The following is a 24124-nucleotide window of genomic DNA, read 5'->3' as shown; positions in this document are numbered from 1 at the left end:
CTTGTATTTTTACCAGATTTCTCTGTGTGGTCCTCTTGTCCATCAGCAGACCCTCTTGGTTATAGAAGTTAAAAATGTTGCTGCCTCCTGGGCTCTGGCACAAAGCTGTGGTATGGGATCTCAGAGAACCTCCTCAAATGGTGTTTGGTGCTGGGTAACGTCTCTGCGGCCCCGGAAGAGGAAATGGTTCCAGGTGAAGGTCATTGAATCCAGCCATGGAACCCTTTTAATTCCCGAGTTAAAAAAAGTTTTAGGAACTGGGTCTTTCTGTGGTGTAGTCTAGAACCTGTGGGGCAACAGAAAGCCGTCTATTTTTAACTTCTAAGAAAACTTATTTTTAAACAGCTGCACCCTCTGTTTTCATAAATAGTTCTAGGGCGTGGATGCGAACCTACCTTTTTGATCAGAGGCGCTTTTGTGGTTAGGCTGTTAGCCTTTTGTGTTGTTTATCGAGTTACATGATCTAGTTGATACAGTTTTAGAAGTTATCTGTGCTTCCTGAGTCTTTTACTTAGTGGGTGGGGTTTTAAAACCCGGGCATGAAATTTAGTGACCACCCTCATATTAGCCATACACTCAGTTCCTTTGTGTGGTTAATTATTTCTTCTTAAATAAAAATTAATTTCTTTTTAAATATAAATAACCTTTACATTTCTTCTCCTTCTTAAATTCTCCCCTGTAGCCCTTTACTGTGGAATAATCAACCAGATATCATAGTGAAGATGCTAGGAACTGATGATCCAGTCAGTGTCTGGACACATGGATACATGACAGTAAAACGTAACACACTTGACATGCTTTGTCTGCCTTTCTTGCCTTTCCTCCCAGGAAGAGTTCTCTTTAATTGGACGGGGAAATTGGGAGACTGATAAGACTCAATAACTGCAGCTCCGAGAAGCTACCGATGAGGTCATGTGGGAGTGAGTCTGCGGCCCGCAGTGCAGCTTAGGACGCTGAGGCTTTCCAGTGAGCTTTTCTTTCTGCATATTGAGATCGAATCAGTTTGTTTTTCTTCCTGTGTGGTGCCTGGAATATAGCAACTCTAGCTTGTGTTATCCATCATGGCTTCAGTAAACAGATGTCGTTCAGAAGGTCGTCATGAAGAAAGGTTGAGTTTAGGGCCCAAGTCACGCAGCCCCTTACTGATGTATCCTCAGCACTGGGTGGAGGGCCGTCTTCTGTTGGGGATTTTGTGATTGACAAGTGAGGACCCAGGCAGTGGCGTTCACTTCTTTGAGGGTCTTGTCATGTGGATGGTCTGGGTGAGCATCTGGTTGCGAGAGTGTTGGGAAGTGTGCATCCTCTTCCCTGAACAGTAGAAAGGGATTTCTCGTCAAGCATCTTTATGTTTGATCTATAGCTGCGGTTCTCCTCATTCTCATGGGGCCCCTACTGCTTATAAAAGTTCTCATAACCTGGACTGTCTCTTGGAGGGAGGTCATCAGACTGACACTTCGGCATTTGCCACTCTGCCATCTTCACCCACCCATAGAATCAAGTCCCTGTAGTGAACCACAGTGACAGACGGGGCTGTGGAGAGGAGGTTGAGTTTGGAAGGAACACGGGATGAAATTGCAGAACTCTTGGCTCAGGTGTTTGCCCTCTAGAAGTGAGCACTGTTTCTCAGTCTGGTGGGCTGCCAGCACACAGCAGTGGTTTGTTGGAAAGTAAAGTGGCCTGGTGACCTGGAGCTCTGGGACAAGATTATCATCAATACCTGGATGGGCCATGTTTCTCTCAGAGCCTTGGTCCTTGCCTCCTGCGTGTTGGCTTGTATGTTTGATTTTTCAGAACCACCCAAAACTTTCCCCTCATGTGCAAGGCTCAGGACAAAGCTAGAAGCTTGGGCCACTGAAGTTGATACTTAGTTTGAGTTTCCCCCTCCCCCGATTTTCCCTTTCTCTTTCAGCTACTGCAGTCCAGCCCTGAGTATAACCTAGTTCTTGTTTTAACAGCTCCGCAGGTTTGCACTGGGCCTTGTCCTCAAGAGCAGTCAGAGTAAAGAAAGGCCAACTCAACACCATTTCCCTTTCCAAGTGCACACCCCTAGCTTTGATTACACTCCAGTGCCTTGAGAGAGAATTGACATGTAGCCCAGGGTGGCCATGACCTGGGGATCCTTCTGGAATTATAGGTGTATGACAGCAGGCCTGATGAAAGTCCATGTGTATATAGATATATCAGGGCTGGGTCAATATGCACACTAGAAATCCTTTCATTGTATGCTTTTTGCTTCGTAGACTACAGCTTTCACCAGTCGCATGGCCAGAATAAGATTTACGTCTTTCACCAAATGGGTGACCAAGATAATATTTTGGATCCTTTTCTTGTACTATTTGGCAAAGTGAGAAAAATGGGGATGGGAAAGCTATCTTATTTTTTCCCCCAGACTATCTGTTAGCCATAGCAGTTGCAGTACTACTTGCAGTGGACATCTAGACTTAGACTGGTTACCTCTAATAGAGTTCAAGACAGTATCCTAAAGCCTGAGCATGCGTACGAAACACTTATCCATATTCCTTGGTGAACGGGTTGGGTATTTTGAACCACAGTTCATTCTACTTAGGTGTTGGCTTACCTTAAGTTGCAGACAGTGTTCTGATTTTTCATGAAATTGTTACACAGGTTTCTAAGATTTTCTGAGGTGAAGAGTTAGTTTTTAGTGAGTGACCTTGGCCATCTCAGAAGTTGGAGTAGCAACACGTTGCCTTAGTTATTGATGTTCTTTTGCAGGATACAACACAAAAAAGCCTAGGAGTGAGCCAGGAGGGAACATTGGCCAGTGTGGGTTATGCATGGCCCTCTGTCTGCCTGGCAAGGATTGTGTTGTTGCTAACCAGGTTTGGAAGACTTAGGAGGAGGAGGGGGAGAGGGGAAGGAGGTGGAGGAGGAGGAGGAGGAGGCAGCGGCGGCTTCGTGCTCCCTCTAGAGGCTCTACTGTGGTAGGACTTGCAAACCTGAAAAAAGCTGCTAATGCAGTTTTCTTCAACCGTTTTCTAACTTTTACAAGGTTAAAATGGAGATTTGGCAAATGACTGGGACTGATTGCATGTTGTGTCATCTGGGAACCACGTAATTGCTAGCATGGCTGTGAGTCATTTGGGTTACGGTCTATGGATGTGTAAAGACCATTAAGAAGATGTTGGGGTCAGGGTCTCATGTGTTCACACACGGTCGTGTTTCTTAACCGATTTATTGGTTATGATGAACATTGAGGTGTTGGCACTGGGTGGAATGGGCATTTCATGTCAGTCAGGCAGCCCACTGACTGTTTTCTCTCTATGTCTTTCAGGGTTTCGGAAAAATGATGAAATGAAAGCTGTGGATGTTTTGCCAATTCTGAAGGAAAAAGTCGCTTATCTCTCAGGTAAAATCTGACCTTCCAATCTGCTTTACTTGACTGCTCAAAGTTTATTAAAGTAGCCCAGTTGCCACAGCATATAGAAGCATCGGCATTTCATGGACTTCTAAAACTCTTTTATTCTTGAAAATTAATGCCCAAGGCATTTCTGAGACAGTGTATTCGTCATAAGCCAGCTTACACTGCTGAGCAAACTGTGTCTGCCTGTCACTCTATAAACAGTTGGCTGCTTTGCCCGAGCTGTTAAGTGGAACAGCTGCTTGTTAAACACCTTAGTGCCAGCACTTGGGAATGTGACCATGTAGACACATGGAGGAGCTTTTACCCTTAGTGTCATGTCCTATATGATTCTCATTCTCTCGTCTTGGAGGAAAGGCTCATGTCCTCCAGCTCTTCCCCATCAGGGACACCCATTCCTGGTGTTGTTAGAAGTCACATCTTCAGCTGGCTGTCACTCCTGGCCATTTGACCAGTTGATGCCTCTCCATAAGAAGACACTTGTCTTTTCATTACTAGTCCTCCCTGCCCAGTGTGGAGATTGACAGCCCAGCCCCCTTGCCCATGTTCACTCTCTCCTCTCCATAAGGATGGCTGTGTTTCTGGCCTTTGAGGTTTCTCCTTGGAATCTGTGTGCAGGTTTACAAGATTATAACAGTGAACGTGAGTGAGACTCTCCCATGCTCCTGGATGCTGTTTCCTTGGTACCCCTTCCATTGTCTAAAACAAGCATGCCGTGCCAACCAGATGTAGCCTGTGGTGGGCTCTCAGGTTTAGTTCACAGCACTGTAACCAGTTTGTTCTGGGTGTCCTAGATCTCTATGTGTTCAGACAACGCTTCCATGGCCTTCTTGCTCATCTTGTATTTGCTCGCTCTTTTAACCCTTAAGACTGTGTGTCGATTTTGGAGAAGTAAATCTAATTTATAATAAATCTGTATGATTAGTAAGAAGGGAAAAAAGTACACATTAAAAAAAGGGGACTTCGACTTGTTGGAAATGCTTGAACACAGACAGACACTGAGTTTTAAAAGTAGTGTTTATTCTTCTATTTATTCTTCTCAAGTCATTCCTGTTACTTTAATGTAATGACTTATGCCAGTTTGTAAACTTATTGGCTTTGTGCTTAAAGTTGGAGTAAATGAAAGAGTGTACTTTTGAGTCCAAGAGGCATCATGAGGAAGTGCCACAGGTCCATCTGTCTGAACTGCAGGGTCTAGGTCTGAGAAGAAAATCCACTGCCCACTGGGGCCTCAGTTGCACCGCTCTGCCCTTCTGGAAGTGCAGAAGGTGGGTGCGTACATACAGGAGAGTGAAGATGACGGCTGGGTTTTACTTGCCTTCATTCCTTTATTAGTAGTTAATTCAGAGTTTATTACCATGACATTTTTATTTAACTTACTGTCAACTCTAAATCTTCTCTTCTTGCCTTTTAACCAATCAAAAAATGGAACCATCAGTCTTAGGAGCCTCTCATAAATCTTCAGTGAAAGTTTAATTCTGCAGGGTTAAAGCTTTGACGGAGAGAGATGGTTTGCAGGAACCGCAACGAGGACAGAGCACTTCAAATTATTAAGGATAGCAGAGCATTAACCAACAGGCAAAGCACAGTTAAGAGGTGTTGCCACACTCTCAGTGTTTCCCAGCTTCTGACTGGAATTAGCTGGGTCACATTAGCTCACGTGGCAGTTTTAGGCTATTGTTAACCTGTATATGAAAGGAAGAAAGAGAAATTGTAAAAATAAATCGATTACGTATACTGTATTTTTAGGAAACATTCCAAAAAATGAATGGATTCTCAGAAATAATTTTTACTTCTAATTTCATTTATCTTTCTTTTTAATTATGGTATAACTTTGCATACTGTTACAGTACTTTTAAAAGTAGATTTTAGTGTAGCCACAGGTAGTGCAACCATTATCATAGTCTACTTCTAGAACATTTCCTAAAAAGACAGAACTCTTTTTTTCCTTTCCTCTCTCCTAGAAGTCACCCATCACTTTGTTCTGTAACTTCAATTTGTAACATACTAGGGAATATTGTGACACCTTTGCAAAAGCACTCCATAAATTGGTGTTATGTGACAGATCTTGTAATCCAGTAGGCAGGATGGTCCAATCCCTAGAATTGCAAAAGAATAATTACAAAAACAGAAGTGCTCTTATGTAGTGATTTGTCTAGGCTAAAATCGGATACTGTAATGGCTTGTACCAGTTTGTAAACCACTGGTTTTAAAGTTGGAGTGACTAAGATTGTACTTCTGAATCCAAGAAGAAGCGTGGGGTAATGTCTGTAATGCCGAGTCTGAGAAGAAAGCCAGTTACTCGCCTGCTCCTGGGCATCCCGAGACCTCTGTTGCACCACCTGGTGCATACAGAGAGATTACAAGTTTGAGGGAAGCCTGGTCTACATAGTGAGACCAGTTTCCAAGTAAAAAGTTCCCCATAGGAATGGAACAGTCTTTATTAGTTAAACCTAGTTAGAAATGGAAGGGCCTTAATAAAGGTGGACCAGATTTTGATGAGTGATTCTGAGGTATTGTGATATGCTCATTTGGTTGACATCCCTAAGGGCCAGTTAGAATTTCTTGAACTTGATTGAACATGACCTTCTCAAAGCCTACATTGCACTTAACACAGCAACATGTGATTTCTTTACGTGGGATGGATAAGTGAAATTAAATGGTACACCTCTGTGATGTTTAAAGTCAGGGGATGGTGAGTTGAAAGACACTCTCCAAAGGCAGGGTATTAATAGTGGGATGGTTCTCAGAGTTAATTAGGCCATGAGGGCTCCTCCCAGTGAATGAGATGAAGGCCTTGGTGAAGGAGGCTTGCAGAGTTACTTCCTGGTGGTGGATGTATCCCTCACCAGAGAGCTCAACCCCACAGCACCTTGGCCTTGGACAGGAAGCAGAAGAAAATACATTTCTGATCTTTATAAGCCACCGAGTCTTTGGCGTTCTGTGAGTGCACAGTGGGATGGATTCAGTGAAGAGGTGCTGATCGGGTCATGGCTTTGTCTCACTGTTCTACTAGTTACCGGTACTTTCTTATTTTGCTAAATTTATAAATTACACTTTATGAGAACTACACAGGAAGATCATAATTTATACATATATAGGGCTCAGTAAGTACTATCTGAGGTTTTGGGAATTTAGATGAGGTCACAGCACAGACATCCCTGGTGTGTGTGTGTGTGTGTGTGTGTGTGTGTGTGTGTGTGTGTGTGTGTGTGTGTGTGTGTGAGACAGAGACAGAGAGAGACTAATAACATGTGCATTGTCAGCTGTAACACACGGCTCCTAGAGTTTGGACCTAGACAACTGCTGTAATTAAGAGCATTTCTAGTTTTGTGAGCACTGTCTTGCAGTTCTAGTGATTGAACCCAGGGCACTTCACAAAGAGCTCTACCTCTGAGCCACATCTCCAGCTCTAAGAGCAGGGTCTTAAAAACTTTATCATGATGTCTAAGCATTCAGAGGGCAAGAGGATGGTAACTAACTTCCCAGGCTGTCTTTAGAATCTCTTTCTATCTGTATTCTTTCTCTCCTCCACCCTTACTCTGGATAGTTTTGTTATCTATCCCAGATGTCATACCATTTATTTAAAAGTATCTGGTATATATAAAAACCTCATCATATCAATACTAGACCTTATTTGTGTAAGTTACTAAGTGTGGAGTAATGGTACTTTTGATTATGGAGACTGACTCCCTCCTCCTCTCCACCCCCTCTCCCACTGTATCTTGAAAAGACCTTTAATGACATTAGGAAATGAAAAACATTAAACTGTTATATGTCCTGTCTTAGGGATAAGAGGTGTTTCCCAAACTGTAGCCATTAGTGTTACTGTAAACATGCTGAACATCTTTCAAAGATGACTTATTTCTGATGGATACCCTGTCACCCTCCATTCATAGCTGGTGCTCCTCTGTGACCCAGGAAGCCCCTGCTTCGTCACCCTTCTGCCCTTTTCACCACTTTAAACTAGGACTAAAGCACACGTGTGAAGGGTTGTTCTGTTTGTGGTCCTTTTGCCTTGACTTCCACTCTGGGAAGCTTCACTGCAGGCGGAGGCAGAAGACTCGCCAGGCTCCTTGTGAGGATGATATTAGGAAGTGCATATGTGGCCCTCGGAGCCACACTGTGATACCATGAGCTGTGCTGTCTGGGATTCGATGTTGCTCCCGTTGAATCTCTGCTATAAGTAACTTCCATGACTGAACAGTACATGTGCATCAATTTAAATGTTCAGTGCTCATCAAGTCTCATTACTGATTAGAATGAATGAATGCAGAATCATTCATAAAAACCACATTGATATGATATACCCTGTGATCCCTTTTTTGGGGGGGTACACAACAAATTGATAGTAAGAGTTGCTTGCAGTAGCTTAAGTTTGAGATCTGGAGAGAAATGATCAGAGTTGTAGAACTGAATGAAGGATCCACTCAGGAGTGCTGAATTTTCTTTCTATGTGTTTCTGCCCTTGTTGGAAATAATACAGTAAAGGTCATGGTTTTGCCTCAGTGTCCAGCCAGGCTAAGCTGACTCCAGGAGAAACCTTGCCTCCATTCTGTCAAGGTCAAACGCTGTGCTAGTCTTCTTGTTCTTGATGTAACCTTTCTCCAACCCTCAAGCTAATCTGGTTTTACTTTACAATTCTACTCATCTGTGATTTTGTTTGTATGTTCTTTGTATATTTATTTTTCATACAATGTACTTTAGTCCTGTATTCTCCTAACCCCAATTCCTTCCAGACCCTCTCCACCTTCCTATTCCCAACTTGGTTTTTTTTCTCTCTCTCTCTCTTTCAAAACAAAACAAGATGCCCCCCCCAGTAAAACTCCTTTAAAAACAAAAATCAAAATGCATAAACAAAAGAGGAGTAAGACTCCCCCTAAAAAAGGCCCAAACAGTGTAAAACCAAACAGAAAGTCCACAAAAATACCATGGCATTTAGTTTGTATTGGCCAACTATTCCTGGGCCTGAGAGCTTCCCTGGGTTGAAGTTGATACACCCAGTTGGAAAAAACTAATTTTTCATTTGCCAAGGGTATCAGTTGCAGATAGCTTCTTGGTTAGGGGTGGGACCCCATGCCCACTTCCCCTCTTAGTGCTGGAACCCATCTGGGTTGAATATGAGCAGGGCACGTGTGGCTTCAGTCTCTATGAATTATGTATGCCTCCGACCTGTAAGAAAGATGCTGCTTCCTTGGCATCACCCACCACCTCTGGCTCTTACACTTCCTGCCTCCTTTTGTGTATAGCTCCCCGAGCCCTGAGGGGAAGGGCTTGATGGGAACACCCTGGCCACACAGTGAGATGACCCAGATCCCAGTCTGTGTAATGCCGGTCATTAGTGTGGCATTCGAAGAACGCTCTTGTTTTCCCTTTAAGGTGGAGAGAATAAGATTTCCCTTGGTAGAGAAAAGAATAAGGAAGTGAGAGAAGGGGGGAGCTAGAGAGAGAGGGATAGAGCCAGAGACAGGGGAGCAAGAGAGGAAAAGTTGCTAAGGGAAATAAAAGCATGGGTACCAGAGTGCTTGAGTACCCACCTCTCCAAACATACAGAAAGTGTTTCTAACTGTGTGTCAGAAAACAAAGACAAGGTTGTCTGTAACATCTTCCAGTTGCCCCTTAGAACCCAGGAATTTCCTGAGTCCTGTGAGATCTGACTGCGGTAGTTTAGCTACGTTCTGACCGAATGTAAAGTCCTTTCTGACTGCGGTAGTTTAGCTACGTTCTGACTGAATGTAAAGTCCTTTCTGACTGCGGTAGTTTAGCTACGTTCTGACTGAATGGGTGGGTGAAGCTGCTGGACTTGCGAGGGCACGTAGAACGTTCTGCCTGATCTTGCCTAAGTGTGTTCCCCATGTTTATTTCGTAGGTGGTAGAGATAAGCGCGGAGGTCCCATTTTAACATTCCCAGCCCGCAGCAACCATGACAGAATACGGCAGGAGGATCTCAGGAGACTCATTTCATATCTAGCCTGCATTCCTAGGTAAGTAGTGTGTCACTGCCTTGTCAGCTTCTTCGGCTGTTCCAAGAGGTGTGGCCTGCTTTCTAGAAAACAGCTACAGAGTGGGTCTGATTCCAAGAAGATCAAACAAAGTTAAGGTCTTCGTCTTTATATTTTTATCGCCATTTTTATAACCACTATTGAATTACTCCTGCATCAGGAGCCAGAAGGCAGGCTTTTATCATTGCAGGGCTTTGAGTGCTGAATGGTGGATTTTGGATACTCTCTTAGCTTGGGATTCTAGGACTCTACACGGCTGAGTTAGAAATCAGGTGGTTGTCAGAAACCTGTTCTTTTTGACAGATTGCACAAATCTTTCTCATGCTATGCTTCTGTGCAGTTCAGATAGTCTTTTGATTTGGAGCATGAAGTGTGTGAGGCATTAAAATTTCTTATCAGCTACACACTGGCTTACCGGTTTGGAAACACCAGTGCATCTGAGACATTGGTGGTAGGAAGGGTTTCGGTGTGGATGTTGACCAACACCTTGGGCAAGCAGTGTTCTATTTCCCAGAGGGTCTGAGAGAAGAGAAGTGATCAGGAGAAACTAGCCTGCATCTTACCTAAGGGAACTGTAACGTCTGATTCTGCCCCACCCCAGGGATGTCTGTCTCGCTTGTACAACTGACAATGGGTGGAAGACATTTGTTCCTATAGTAAAATCTTTATTTCATTGTTCCAGTTAGGTTTTGGAAAATAGAGTACATTTAGATATAGTCTAAGGGGGTGGCCATGTCTGGCAGTAGAGGGGTGTGCGGAAGCTTGGATATGTGCCTCCCTCTGAAGAAGGATAAATCCTTAGACATTTCTGTCCTGAAAGGCACATGCTACATGGGAACATGAACTGCATTTATGGTACAGTTAGGAGGCATTTTCAAAGAGCCCAAATTAGGGTGTGTAAAAGTAGTAGGAGGACCTGGGATTGGTAGTAACTTTAAGAGACCTGCCCTGTGACCAAAGAGTATAAAATGTCAGTATGATGGTTGGTCTCCTCAGCTTGGCTGGATTTTGAATCACCTAGGAGACAGGCCTTCAGGTGTATTTAGGAGAAAGTTTCAGGAGAGGTTTCACCAAGGAAGCAAGACTCTCCCTGTATGTGGAAGGTACCATCCTGGCTACCTAGATGGTACAAAGAGAACAGGAACCAGGAGAACCCGTGAGTAGCCATGTCCATCTCTCTGTCTCCTGAAGACTACGTGTTCAGCTGCCAGCACAGGTAGAGCCACTCTGTCCCCGCACCTTTTTCTGTGGTTGAATCCTTCAGACCATGAGATAGAACAAATCCTCCCTTCCATACATTGCTTTTTCAGGATTTTGTCACAATGGTGAGAAAAGCAGCTGATACAGAAGCTTGGAACTGCAGAGGGGCCTCTGCTGTGGCTGTCTGGCTGTGGTTCATAGGCTGTTGTAGGAGGTTTATAGGAGGAATGCAGAAGCAAAGGACAGCAGGTAGAGAGCCCTAGAGTCCCGCAGGCAGCACTCAATTGGACATAGCACTGGGGCTCCCTCCCGGAGACCAGAAGGCCAGATGTAAAGACGATTGTGGAGTTTCAGGATGGAGTAAGGATTCCAGTTTGAACTGGCATAAAGGTCAATTTCTGTTCTTTTGTGGTAAAGAATCTGGCTGTGTTCTGCCTGCATGCTGAAAACTTGAAGCTCAACGCAAATGAAAGTCTAAGTTATTTCCGAGAGGAAATATTCACAACAGTGTAACCTCTGGGCTGTGATACGGCCACTGCTTCCTGAGTCCACTAAGATTTATGGTGAGGAAGCAGAGAATCAAGCAATGGAAATTGCTCAGTTAGCTGAGGAAGACATGTAGACAAGTATCAGGGTAAGGTCAGGAACATAGCACCTGGCAAAACAACCAAGGAGAAAGACGGCTCCATAGCATCAGCCATCTCTCCTTGCTTCCAGATGGACCACGGTGCTACAAGCCAGGATAAAAACTTTCCTTGCTTCAGCTGTTCTTGTTAGCTTTGAGAAAAGTAACTACTACCGTTGGTGTCGGTGCAGTGAGTTTGTGGTAAACAGAGCTCTGCCCATAAAGCTGGCTGTCGACAAGCCGAGCACCCTGACTTGAACTCCTAATACTTACAGAGTGGAAGGAGGGAACTGATTATACAGCTGTCTCCTGGTCTCCACGTGCACACACATGCCTGCTCATACAACTAAATATAAAAAAAGTTCAAGAACAAAAAACATTTAAGTTGGGGTACTAGAGTAGACCCACTCAACTATGTGGTGTGTGACAGTCCTTCCCTGTTTAGATTGATGCCGGGGTAGGCAGTTGTGCCCTCTAATACCAAGCATTCCGATGGACAACAAAAGTCAGTTTTGCCCTTGATGGTACAACCTGTTGAAGATGTTCTTGAGCTTTTCCATTAAAATGTTCATTGGAATACAGTCACTGTGTGTCTGCAGTGACCAGGTAACAGGGCCTGCAAGGGTGGGCTGCAGCTGTCTCACGAGGGTGGAGTACATACAAGCTTAGCACCTGCATGGTCATGGGTTCCATTTGATATTCATTCAGGTGATTCAAAAATGATTGAGCAATTGGAAAAGTACATGCAACTAATAATCGGTTATCTGCCTACAAAGTCTGCATTGATATTAGGGGGAAAGTTTCACTTGTTTCATTGATACTGTATAACCAGTTCATGTACCACCTCATCTGGGTGCCTTATTCTTTAAACAATATGTGTGTGTGTGTGTGTGTAAAATTATGAGTACACACGTAGAAATAAACAGAACAGTGCAGCAATAACCCATACACTTAAAGACAGAGCTTCGCCGTTTATCAGATTTTACCAATCTTGTTTTTCTCCTTAATTTCCCTCTGGAGTATTTTGTAGTACCCCAATCATTTTGCATATGAGTTTCTCTCATAAACACTCAAGTGCATTTGATGATGCTTCATCTACTGAATGCAGTCATTTCATTTCATTATCTTAATCTACTTTTGTATTTACAGTCCCAGATTACAAGGAATAGTATTTTGTTAGGCTTTGATTAAATAGTAATTAACAAGTAACCGGGGTATTTGCTGTGTGATGATGGAGAAAGCTCTGTGGTGGTCCTGTTGGAGAGATGGTGGTGGTCCTGTTGGAGAGATGATGGTGGTCCTATTGGAGAGATGGTGGTGGTCCTGTTGGAGAGATGATGGTGGTCCTGTTGGAGAACTGATAGTGGTCCTGTTGGAGAGATGATAGTGTTCCTATTGGGGAGAGGTAGATACAACCTGAGTCCCCTCTCTGAAGTTCCTCAAGCTCAATGTCTCCCGGGAGCACTTCAAAACAGACATCTGTTTCTTTATTGATAAACAGTAGGATCAATAAATGTCATCAGTAAATTAATAGTGTGGCTGTTTTCTTGGATACAGAGGTTTGCTCGTAATACAGTTGTGTGATCATTTGTGAAAGGTTGTGAGAGGCACAAAGCCGGCTCTTCCTTTCTGTGTAGGTTCTGGGAGCCTTTGTGACCTCTTTTCTTTGTCTGTTCCACCAATACTCTTCAGAGATGCAAAGGTAGCCTAGGCTTAGCTCTTAGCAGGTAGTGTAGGGCTAATGGCTATTTGTGGGGAAGTGTGCTGATGGAGGCCTAGGCCTGGGACCACTCCTCGGTGACTGCTGTTGTTACTGTTATGTGAAAGGTGATGATAACCAGTATATCTTGGGGTCATTGTGAATGCTGAGTAAGATAGTCCATGTGCACCTCTCACAGTAATTGGTGTGTAGTAGCTGTCTGAGATATAGTGCAAGAATTTCTTCCTTCCATACTCACGCTTCCGTTTTTTCCCTTTGTCATGGTGCCACAAGGCAAATGACACTGCAGTCTTGGCTACAAGACGCAGCAGTGAACACAATGTGACTTGTGTCCCTGTGGTGTTTGTGTTACCGCTTCTGTCCCCTTAAAAACATCAACAGTTAGGAACTTGCCTTGCAAGTGTAAAAGGTGAAAGATTTACACAATCTGAAGAGAAACCAGAGTAAGCCTTGCAAGTGTGATGACTAGAGTTTGTACTCCAGCCCACACAAATGTCAGTTAGGTGTGGCGGACTGCTTGTGATGCCAGCCTTGCAAGGGCTGAGATGGCCATTCTTAGAGCAAGCTGACCAGTGATACTAGCCATATCAGTGAACTCTGGGTTTGAGTAAGAAACCCTGTTTCAATGAATAAGGGTAGCAGTGAGATCTAGGATGATTCCTGTATCAACCTTGGCCCTCTACACACATGTGTACACAGGCACATGCAGCACCCACATGCATGCAAACATGCACAGACAGACACAAAAGTGGAAGAAGAGAAAAAGCCAACAGTTTGGAGCCACAGGGGAGTCTGTAGGACCAATTTGTAGTAGCCCTACCCATGCCTGGATGAGCACTGGCAGCAGAAATCTGAATGGCATCATGGGGTTCCTGAAGTTGTGAAAATAGCCTTCCTGTGCGGTTTTTTCTATTGCTACTTTAGCTTTAGTTTTTGCTCCCTAGGTTCTAGAATGTTTTACCTCCTCAAGGATGTTTTCTAGTAGCTAAATCGATAAGCTCTCCTGACTCCTTGACTCTCGTTGTTTACAAGTAGTGCCAAGACCGTTAATGAACTGATTTGAAAACACTCAGGAAGGCTTTCTTCATCTCAACTCAGGAGGGTTTTCTTCTTTAAAGATCCATGTCAGAAGGGGCCTAAGCTTTATCTGAGATCTTTGTTTTATAGATGACATGAGTCTCTTAGGTAAAACTGCTAGATTAACTAGTTAAAGCCACAGTTTCCCAAGATCAGTTTCTGTCTCCAGGAGGCAGGGCTAGGAGACCAAGTTGCGTATGTACCTTTGATCATGAAGTACAGCAGTTAGACTTAGGGGTGTTTGCAGGTTACTGCTCTCCCTAGGATACCTGACTTTGAATGTGAAAAACAGAAAACAAACAAACAAAAACCCACTATAAAAGGCTCTGTGCCCTGTGATGTGATCACCATGTGATGAGGAAGCTGCTGGGTGGGGACAGTTTGATGGCAGAGAAGCAGAAGAGTTAATCCTCTGTAGGCCATTCAAGCCGAGCATATAACTTCTGGTTTGTTCTCTGCCTACGTCTGCTGGAGTTACAAAGGGTCCCTTTTAAGCCCCTTGCAAGTAGAGGGGCTTTACAGTTTATGTGCCTACTGCCTAGGACCTTGTCAGGAGAAAGACAGGCCGCAAGGTATTAGTAATAATATCTTTGTGTAGTGAAGATTGATATATGAAATGTAGTCTACCAAACAGCCCTTAGTAAACACAGGATAGATTGCTTCAGTTTCCTGTGGCCCTGGAGTGGGCTGCTTCAGCAGGACGTGTGCTGCTTCTGAGATTTAGCAGCCAGATACGCCTCCTCATAGGCCTCGGCTGCCCTAGCTCTGTCTGGGTCCTTGCACTTTCTGAACACAGAACCTTGGAGGATCACAAGCCCAGTTAGAATCCATGGAGATCCAGGACGCTTAATAGTTGTGATCTGGGCACCTTAGGCTTGGTGAGTGGGCCAGGAAGCAGCTGATGCCTTTGCTCTTGATGTTAGCAGTGTTGTGGCCCTGGCCCTATCTGGGATGGGGAGCAGTGAGCTCAACAGTGTGAGAGTTGGAGCCACTTTTCAGCCACATTCAGTTGATAAGTATGTGGGGAGTATATTTGTTAATTTCCTTTTTGATGATTAGTATTTTGTGGTGTGTGTGGCAGTGTGTGCAAGAGCAGGTGTTTGCAGAGGCTGAAGGTGGTGAATTCTAGAGTGGCACTCAGGGTGGTAATGGGTTGCTGAATGTGATGGGTGCTGGGAACAGAACCGGGGCCCACTGCATGAACATTATGTGCTCTTAACTACTGAGCCATCTCTTAAGCCCCAGGGTTGATTTTAACTCAGCGTTTCAACTGGTTTCAGTCTGTCATTGTGGAGTGGGCTCCAGAGCACCACATCATGGTGGCAGGAATGAACACAAGAGAGGATACAGGAAGGAGTCAGGGCAGGCAGGATACAGCAAGGATGCATTTAGTAACCTACTTCTTGGAATACTATCATCATGATGAACTTATCAAGGGAAGAATCTGCTCATTGGGCCAGAACCTTTGTTCTTTGTTTTTGGAAATACTATCAGATACTATAACAGGTCTACTCTACTAACCCAATTAGTTTAGTTCAGTTGACAAGCTTAACCTCTACAGGGTGTTACAGGTTCTTCATAGCATTTTAAAGCTTCATTAACATTTGGGCTGCACTGTAATTTTCTCTCTGTTACTGTGATAAAACACCCTGACCACAAGCAACTTGGGAAGGAAAGTTATTTTTTGGCTTACACTTCCAGATCATAACCCATCACTGGAAGTCAGGACAGGAATTCAAGGGGAAAACCTGGAGCAGGAGCCATGGAGGGACACTGCTTGCTGTCTTGCTCTGGGTCATGCTCATGTATCTTTGTTATTCAGCTCAGACCCACCCTCCCATGAGTGCTGGACCCTTCCACATCAATCAAGACAGTTCCTCATACACATGCCCATGGGCCAATCTGCTGGGAAATCCCTCAGATGACTCTAGGCTATATCCAGTAGACAGCTAAAGCTAATTAGGACAGGTGATAAGCAAGACTGCTGGACCATCTGTTTCCTCTCTTGGGCTTTAATCATTATTCTCCTGTGCCCGCAAACCAGGGCTCCTTTGAGTTCTACAATAGACGTTTCTGGGATGTTTATGTGACATACCTTCTAGAGTCATGTGGATGTCCTGTTGAACTCTGCATGTGTGAACGTTTGAAAACTAGTTGCTGTGATGGTGTGAGCCAGCACAGGGAAGGAAGTGAGGCACTCGGAGGCATTGGAGGGCAAAGGGCAAAGGGAGGGTAATCCAGCCTGTGTAAGAGAGAAAGAAGTAAGCCTTAGTTGACATTTGTTTTCTTTGCAGCAGTAACAGTCTTCTGGACTTTGAGTTGAGAGTAGTTTTGGGAGATTGCACAAGGCAGAAATCTTAAAGGTTGGATGCTTATGTTAGGTGCAGACCCCTCCCACATGGCCTCACCGCGAGTCCATCAGGTCTCAGGTGTGAGTCCCAGACTTGTAGGCTAGTCTTTACCTGGTTATAGTCTGCTGCTGTCTGGCGTCTACCCAAAGTGGACCATTGGAATCTATCTTGTAATAATGGATTATAGTGGTGTCTAAGCTCTGGAGTCATTTGGAAGCCAGGACCAATTTTTGTTTTTGATAAATATCCTTGATATTACAATGTAGCAAAATCACATGCCTGTCTTCCTCTTTAAGGATACCTCGACTTTCATTTTTTGTTTGCTTTGTTTTCCTGGTTTTGTTTTGTTTTGTTTTGAGAATAAGTCTCATGTAGCCCAGGCTGTCCTGGGAATGCAATATATAGTTGAGGATGGCCTTGAATTTGTTATCTTGCTGCCTCTACCTCCCAGGTGTTGAGATTACAGGCATGTACCTGCACATCTACTTTATGCAGTCTGGCAGTCAAACCCATGGCTTCGTTCCTGTTAGACAGACACCCCGCCCACTGAGATACATCCCCGGCCCTCCACATGTATTTAATCTTTATTGCAGATGTACATCATGCAGACCTTCCGTCTTCTCCAGTGTTGAGATTTAATAAAATTAGCGACTTCCCCCTTTCTCTCTGAGATGGGTCTTGCTTGCTGCCTCTGTCTCCAGTGACCTCCGCTCAGCATCCTTGTGCTGGAGCTGAGCCCCATCCATGTGTGGCCGCAGCTGATCTTTTTGTTTAACTGTCAGGAGCCCAGAGAGGAAGACCATGGTGTTCCTAACAGTCTTGATTTGTGCCAGAAGCCAGCGTTGTCACCCCCACTACCACACTCATACCATCCATGCAAGCAGATGTAAAGATGAATGCATTGTAGTAAAGGCACAAACCTAGATTTCCCCCACAGAGCCAGCCAAAATGATGTCCAGCACCCCCTGGTGGGGCAGGGCTAGAGGAAGAGATCACGGTGGACTTTGAAAAGTTCCTAGCATCGCCACCCGTGCAAATGGGTTGTTGGCTCTGCTTGTGGTCTTAGGAATCCTGAAATAATTGCTGTCCCTAACCTGGGGCCTGAATGCTGCACTGTGAATGTGTACCCCCTTAGTGCTCCCCAGGGGCCTTTGTCTGTGGTAGTTACTAAATTAGTGCGTCTCTCAGTTAACAATACACAAAAGACTAGCAAAGTGGTTACTGTTTGACAGAACGCCACACTGTATCTATGAAGAATTAAAATCTTAAAGGCATTTGAAGCTGAGCCCAGTTTGAATCTTTCCTTTTGTCCTGATTCCTTTATGGCCTGGTTCTGTTCTCTGACCCAGGGAGGGAACAGGCATTGCTGAGCTGCCCAGGTAAAAGGACAATGCACTCTGGTTCTTGAGGTCAGTGTGTGGGTACATCCCCAGGAAGCTTTCTCTAACATCCAAGCTGTAGGAGCTGCAGCTGCTAGCTGTGTGTATGGGTACACACATGTGGGTGTCCCGTGTAACCCCATATGAGCATGCCTATTGGGGGTGTATGCATGTTTATGTGGCAGTAGATATACTTTTGTGGGTGTGGTCTTGGAAGCTCAGAGGCAGGTACCAGATACCCTGCTCTAATGCTTTTGTTCTTACGCTGGAACGTCTCAGAACCTGGAACTAGACTGGCAGTCAGCAAGCCCCAGGACCCTGCTGTCTGTGTCCTCCACAGGGCAGGGAGTACGGGAATGCATGACCACACCGCTTCCCACCCCCAGTTACCTTGTTTGTATAAGTGTTCTGCCCGCCTGTCTTATCTGTGCACTGCCTCCACCTGCCCATGCAGTAGCCATGAAGGCCAGAAGAGGGTCTGGAGTTACAAATGCCTGTGATCTACCATGTGAGTGCTGGGAAAGGAACTTGGGTCCTCTGGAAGAACAGCCAGTGCTCTGCATCTTAACACACCCCAGTTTTTTAACGTGGGTACTGGAGATTTGAACTCCTGTCTCTGACTCCTCGGCCTCTTTCTTTCTCTGTAGTGAAGAGGTCTGCAAGCGAGGGTTCACGGTGATCGTGGACATGCGCGGCTCCAAGTGGGACTCCATCAAGCCACTGCTGAAGATCTTGCAGGAGTCCTTCCCTTGCTGCATCCACATCGCTCTGATAATCAAGCCTGACAACTTCTGGCAGAAACAGAGGACCAATTTTGGCAGTTCTAAATTTGAATTTGAGGTAACAGTCTCTGCACTCAAAAGCATGGTGAATAAGCTGATGGATCCTCACCATGGTGCCAGGTCCTTAAAGACCATGTTGAGCAGGACCTAGCTGTCTCATATGATAAGTAGAACTAATTACTGCATAAAGTAAAAGGCTTCGTGCCTTATCCCAGTGCAGTGTCTTTTGACACAGGGGTTCAGACTTCCATTCGGGGGTTAGGGTGTGGGGCTGCTGTACCTTAGAAGACACCTGTTCCTGGCACCTCACTTGAACAGCTCCCTCTGTCCGCACAGGGCTGTGTGGCTGAAGGTGTGTGGTGGTTACTTCATCCTGGAGGCAAGGGAATGGCAGAGGGATTGAGTTTATCCCCTTATTGATAGTGGGGCGAATCACGGGCCACTTTACATGATGAGTCTTTCATCTGTAAAAGTGGAGGTGGTCTTTTTAGTGCTGTACAGTTCTGCATGCAGCTAGATCTGAATGAGGGCTGCCAGGTGGTTATAAAAGGTAAATGAAAGCCTGTTAATTTATTGTCTCTCCCACTGAGAGCCTCCACTCCCTAAGCCGCTGTAGTTATGACAGGGTTTTGATTCGGTCAGTTTAATGTGATGATTACAGGAGGAAAGTTTTCCAGACAGCTCAAAGCTTGGCTTAGGTTCTGCTCGGTAATAGGACTTGAATAATTTCTTATAATAAATTATAACTGTTCCCGGCAGAAGTGCTCTGCCTAAATATTAGCTTTCAATGTATAAGAATCACTTTTTAAGGCAAATAATGTTGCATAGTGAAGAGGTATCAGTTGTTGCACTTTTCAAAGTATCTCCTTGTGTGCACTACTTGATTTTAAAAGTCTTTCTATAGTGCTGATTTTTTCTATCTGGAATTGGAATTTGGTTTTAATTTAAATTTGAAACTGCTTTCAAGTGGTTTAAGTGAAATATGTAGAACACTTTTGTCCTCATAATAAGTAGTAGTTACGAAAGATAATTTATTGGGTCTTAGATATTTGCTTAATGGAAAATTTAAAGTGTGATGTATTTTAATTATACATGTCCTAAATAAAAAGTAGTAATTTGTACTCACAGGTTTACTAGTCTCATTTACTAGTCTCCTATGCTGGGCTCCTGAAGTCGCTTGCCCATCGTCTTCCTGACCTGGTTGTCTCTGAATGGTTACCAGCCTCATCTGTGTGGCTGCCTCCATGGAGATTACTGATGGTCCAAGCAGATGATAGGCATAAGCCTCCTGGACCACTGTAGGCTAAAGGCAGCTCAGGTTTGAGCTGCTCTTTCCATCCCAGCTGCCTTACGCTGTTTGTGATGCCAGTGCGGAGATGTCAAGTTTTAGGACTCTGGCTGGCTGGAGGTGATGGTGGATTAGCCAGACTATTTATCCTTCAGTTCTAGGGCAGCTCCTTATCTTTCACATTTGCCTCTTACCACCCCAGTTTTCCTCGAGACATCATATCAGTATCGGTAGGCTTCCCTTCCGACGCACCAGGCCGAGAGAGCTTGCTTAGACTGTACTAAGCTTGGGTTTCATTGGTGTTAAATTGGGATGCAGGGCAGGCTGTGTGCAACATTCAGACTGCACAGGACTGTAGCAGGGTATCACAGGGAAGGCGGTATTTCCCCTGTCTTCACTCTGTGAAATCACCTTCACCAGCTCTCTTGTGAAGCCTGAGGTATCAGTGAGATTAAGATTTAGTTCCTCTTCTCTTTCTTCATAATAAATAGTAGTTGACATGGGGCTTGCGAAATTCACAATTCTATGCTGTTAGGCATTCCCACCGAAGTGTTACTTGAATGGAGTTTTTCATCATGCTGCCGATGAGCCGCCCATATTTGTTCTGGGGAGGCAGAACCAGGCATAGGCTGGGTTTTCCAGGAGCGGGTTACTTTTAGCTTTGAAAATCCATGTGTGACCACTGTAAGTTGCAGGATGATATGACCACATGAGACTGGTTCAGCTTCTCATACGTAATTTTTTTTCCCTTAAGACAAATATGGTCTCTTTAGAAGGCCTTACCAAAGTAGTTGATCCTTCCCAGCTAACTCCTGAGTTCGATGGCTGCCTGGAATACAACCACGAGGAATGGATTGAAATCAGAGTAGCTTTCGAGGACTACATTAGCAGTGCAGCCCATATGCTATCGCGGCTCGAGGAGCTTCAGGATATTCTTGCAAAGAAGGAGTTGCCTCAGGACCTAGAGGGGGCTCGGAACATGATTGAGGAGCACTCCCAGCTGAAGAAGAAGGTGATCAAGGCCCCCATAGAGGACCTGGATTTGGAAGGGCAGAAGCTGCTACAGCGGATTCAGAGCAGTGACAGTTTTCCAAAAAAGAACTCGGGCTCGGGCAACGCCGACCTGCAGAACCTCTTACCCAAGGTGTCCACCATGCTGGACAGGCTGCACTCCACCCGGCAGCATCTGCATCAGATGTGGCATGTGAGGAAGCTGAAGCTGGACCAGTGCTTCCAGCTGCGGCTGTTTGAACAGGATGCTGAGAAGGTAAAAGTGGGAGGGGCATGCCAGCTTGACAGCAGGAAGCTGTTGGGACACTGGGTCTCACCGCTAAGACTGGTGTGATAATGTGAGGAAACAGAGAGAAGGAGGAAGGTAAAACAGGTCTGTCGTTCCAGTCTGCGTTCCACAGCAAGGGAACGTTCAGAAGCCTTCCGTAAATCTGCCCTCCAGTTTTACTCTTAGTACAATACCGTGCTATTTTAGAAAGGCTGAGTAAAAGCTACTGGTAGTTTGATGAAGAGTACCTGAAAGGCAAGCAGGAGTGATTTTTTTAAGTACACATTGCACAATTGTATTCTTAAAAGCAGTGATGTATAGATTTTCTGATACCCGCCCTCTTCTCCAACAAAGTCAGCAAACCCTATTCAGACCTATACTGTGTCATTTCTAACAAAGGGTGAGTGATTCCATTAGAAATGAGTTTCTAGGTGATGCGGGCAATAATGACCAATATCCTCATGTTTCGTTCTGTGTATTAGAGACAGCTGGTCAGAGTGAATGCTTGTTCATTACCAGATAATATGTTCTTTGCAATGTGAAAGAAAAGGATGCTTGCAAACGGAAATGGTTTGCAAGCCATGGACATAGGTGAAGTAATGTCTTAACTTGTGGCCATTCAGTTTTGTTTTCCCACTGGTTGGTAAGCATACTGGAAAGTAAAAAACCACATTAGAAATTTTTGATACAGGGTGCTAAAAGGATTTTTAGATTGATGACAGTCGGCATCACTGGCTTACATGAGACCTAGTCTTCAACTCTCAAGTCCTTTGAAATATTCTGGTAATTTTGTTAATTGCATTTGCTCAGGTTTCTGTGTAGAGAGAGTGTATTCTTTCAGCTGTTCGTAATGTCTGCATAGGTCCTAGTACAGAGGGATGCCAACGTCCTGGTTCCAGCCTTGGGTCTTCAGAGGGAGAGCAGTGTGACCCGTGGGACACTTTCTAGAGGAAGGGGCCTGGGCACAGAAGACAGGGGAGCCAGCCGTGTTCCTCCCTATGAGACAGGACTTTCTTGGGATCCATTGCCTCAGAAACTCTCATTTGCTCTTAAAGGCACCAACCCTAGCAAGCTCGGGGGCACCTCAGAGAAGCATCCCCCCACCCCCACCCCCCACCCTCCAGCCAGTTTTCTTTCTGCAGTGATCCCAAGTTGTCTTTTTCCTTCTGCTAGATGTTTGACTGGATCACACACAACAAAGGCCTGTTCCTAAACAGCTACACGGAGATCGGGACCAGCCACCCTCATGCAATGGAGCTTCAGACACAGCACAATCATTTCGCCATGAACTGTATGGTAAGCTGTTGTCAGGGCCTGCGGAAGATGGGAGGCAGTGAGTGGCTGGAGTAATCACACCTCACACAGGCTGTGTGGGGCCTTCGGGTGACAATGGCTGTAGAGATGGTAGTTGTCACTCTCATTTCTTATATGACGTTGGACGATCTGTTTGACCTCTTTGACCCTCGGTTGCCTTCTCTATGACTTGGGTACATTGTCTTTCTTTGATATTTCTTTGATATATTGTGTTATTTACTCTGTGTGTATAAAACACTTAAGTGTGGCTTTCAAGATGTAGTTAGTGCTCAAAAATCATAATCAACACCTGTGATATTTTTTAAATAAGTAGGGAAACTCCTGAAAGTATGATTGACATCCCCTCCCTCCCCTCCCTCCCCCTTCCTCCCCCTCCCTCCCCCTTCCTCCCCCTCCCTCCCCCTCCCCCTCCCCCTCCCTCCCCCTCCCCCTCCCCTCCCCCTCCCCCTCCCCCTCCCTCCCTCCCTCCCTCCCTCCCTCATTCTTACTGTACTGGTAACAGCACTTTGGGAGCTTTCGGGACCTTTCTTGCCCCTTATTCTGACACCGCCACCAGCCATCAGCCATCATGCATGCCAGACGAAGCCAACTAGCTTTCAGTTCTTACTCCTATTGCCTATTGTTTTGAGGGACCTTAGAGAATAAACGCCTAAATACAAGTACATAAGTAGGCAGTCTCTAAAGGAACCATCTTTGGGACTACCAAAAATGACACTCATTCTAGCATAAAGTGCAAGCTTGAGGATAAAGTCAAGGCATAGGTACTTGTAGTAGGGATGGCACATGGCCACACGGTACAGGCTCTGTAGGGCTGTGGGTCACCATGTCCCTGGTTGTGCTGAAAATGATAGAGTAATGGGAGTAGTCTGCTTAGGAAATGAAAACGATGGAGGAGTATGTGAGTCTGTGGATGATCCCTGTCCGTGGTTCCCCCAGGAGGACCATTTCAGGGGACTGTTCTTCTGTCATTCAAACTGTTGTAACCGAGAGCCTCTGCATGCACTCTCCTGACAGAGTGCAGTGGCCTTTTCTCTCAGGGATTCAGAGAAACAGCATTAGCAAATCCAGCCACTTTAAGGAGAGATAAGGAACAGGAGGAGGAGAAAAGTAGATGGGAATGGAAGGTGTTACATCCTAGTGTATCGCCATGGAAACAGAGCACCTGAGACCCACAGTCAGAGCCTAGAAGACACCAGCCTCAGTTTCCCCATGGAGACGGAGTACCCGAGACCCACAGCCAGAGCCGAGAGTATTTGGGGCTCAGTTTCAGAGCTTTGAGCCCATCCTTGCTTGGTTCTTATTTCTGACACTGACAGTTCTAAGGCAGGAAGTGTGTGTGAATCAGAGTTGCCTGACGGGAGCCAGGAAGCCCACAAAGCGAAGGGAGAGGTCCCAGTAGTCCCCACAGTGCACACCTACTCCTGTAGCTCCATCCATCTCCTAGTAGTGCCATCAGCTGGGGACAAAGCGTAGCAAATGCTCAGTGTGTCCCCAGCACACTGCTTTTCATTTAAAGGAAGTGAGTTCAAGCATTAATAGACCCACCTGAGCAGGGAGCACATTCCCAGCGGCTGCCACAGCCTCCTGCAGTACCCTCTGCCTCCGCTCCCGCTTGGGAACTTGAGGGTCTGTGAGTGTCTAGAACAGGAATGTGGGGTGGACTTGTCTGGTCCCTCAACTCTGACTGTGTGAAAGCAACTGGTTGGGGGATAGCAGAAAGGATAATCA

The 24124-nt window shown here is 45.2% G+C and overlaps 1 protein-coding gene across 1 annotated transcript in view; it reads left to right on the top strand.

The window, feature by feature from the left end:
- Positions 1–24124, top strand: part of Trio (trio Rho guanine nucleotide exchange factor) — a 275905-nt gene that overhangs the window by 96081 nt on the left and 155700 nt on the right. Inside the window, 5 exon segments of the mRNA XM_040757679.1 lie at positions 3293–3367; positions 9249–9363; positions 18381–18573; positions 20558–21070; positions 22256–22378. Of these exon segments, the coding sequence (XP_040613613.1) occupies positions 3293–3367; positions 9249–9363; positions 18381–18573; positions 20558–21070; positions 22256–22378 (1019 nt within the window).

The sequence above is a fragment of the Mesocricetus auratus genome, unplaced genomic scaffold, assembly GCF_017639785.1.
Source record: "Mesocricetus auratus isolate SY011 unplaced genomic scaffold, BCM_Maur_2.0 Super-Scaffold_100015, whole genome shotgun sequence".
In the NCBI taxonomy this organism is placed as follows: domain Eukaryota; kingdom Metazoa; phylum Chordata; class Mammalia; order Rodentia; family Cricetidae; genus Mesocricetus; species Mesocricetus auratus.
Note: the sequence above shows the minus strand (reverse complement) of the source record. Positions and strands in the feature narration are given on the sequence as shown.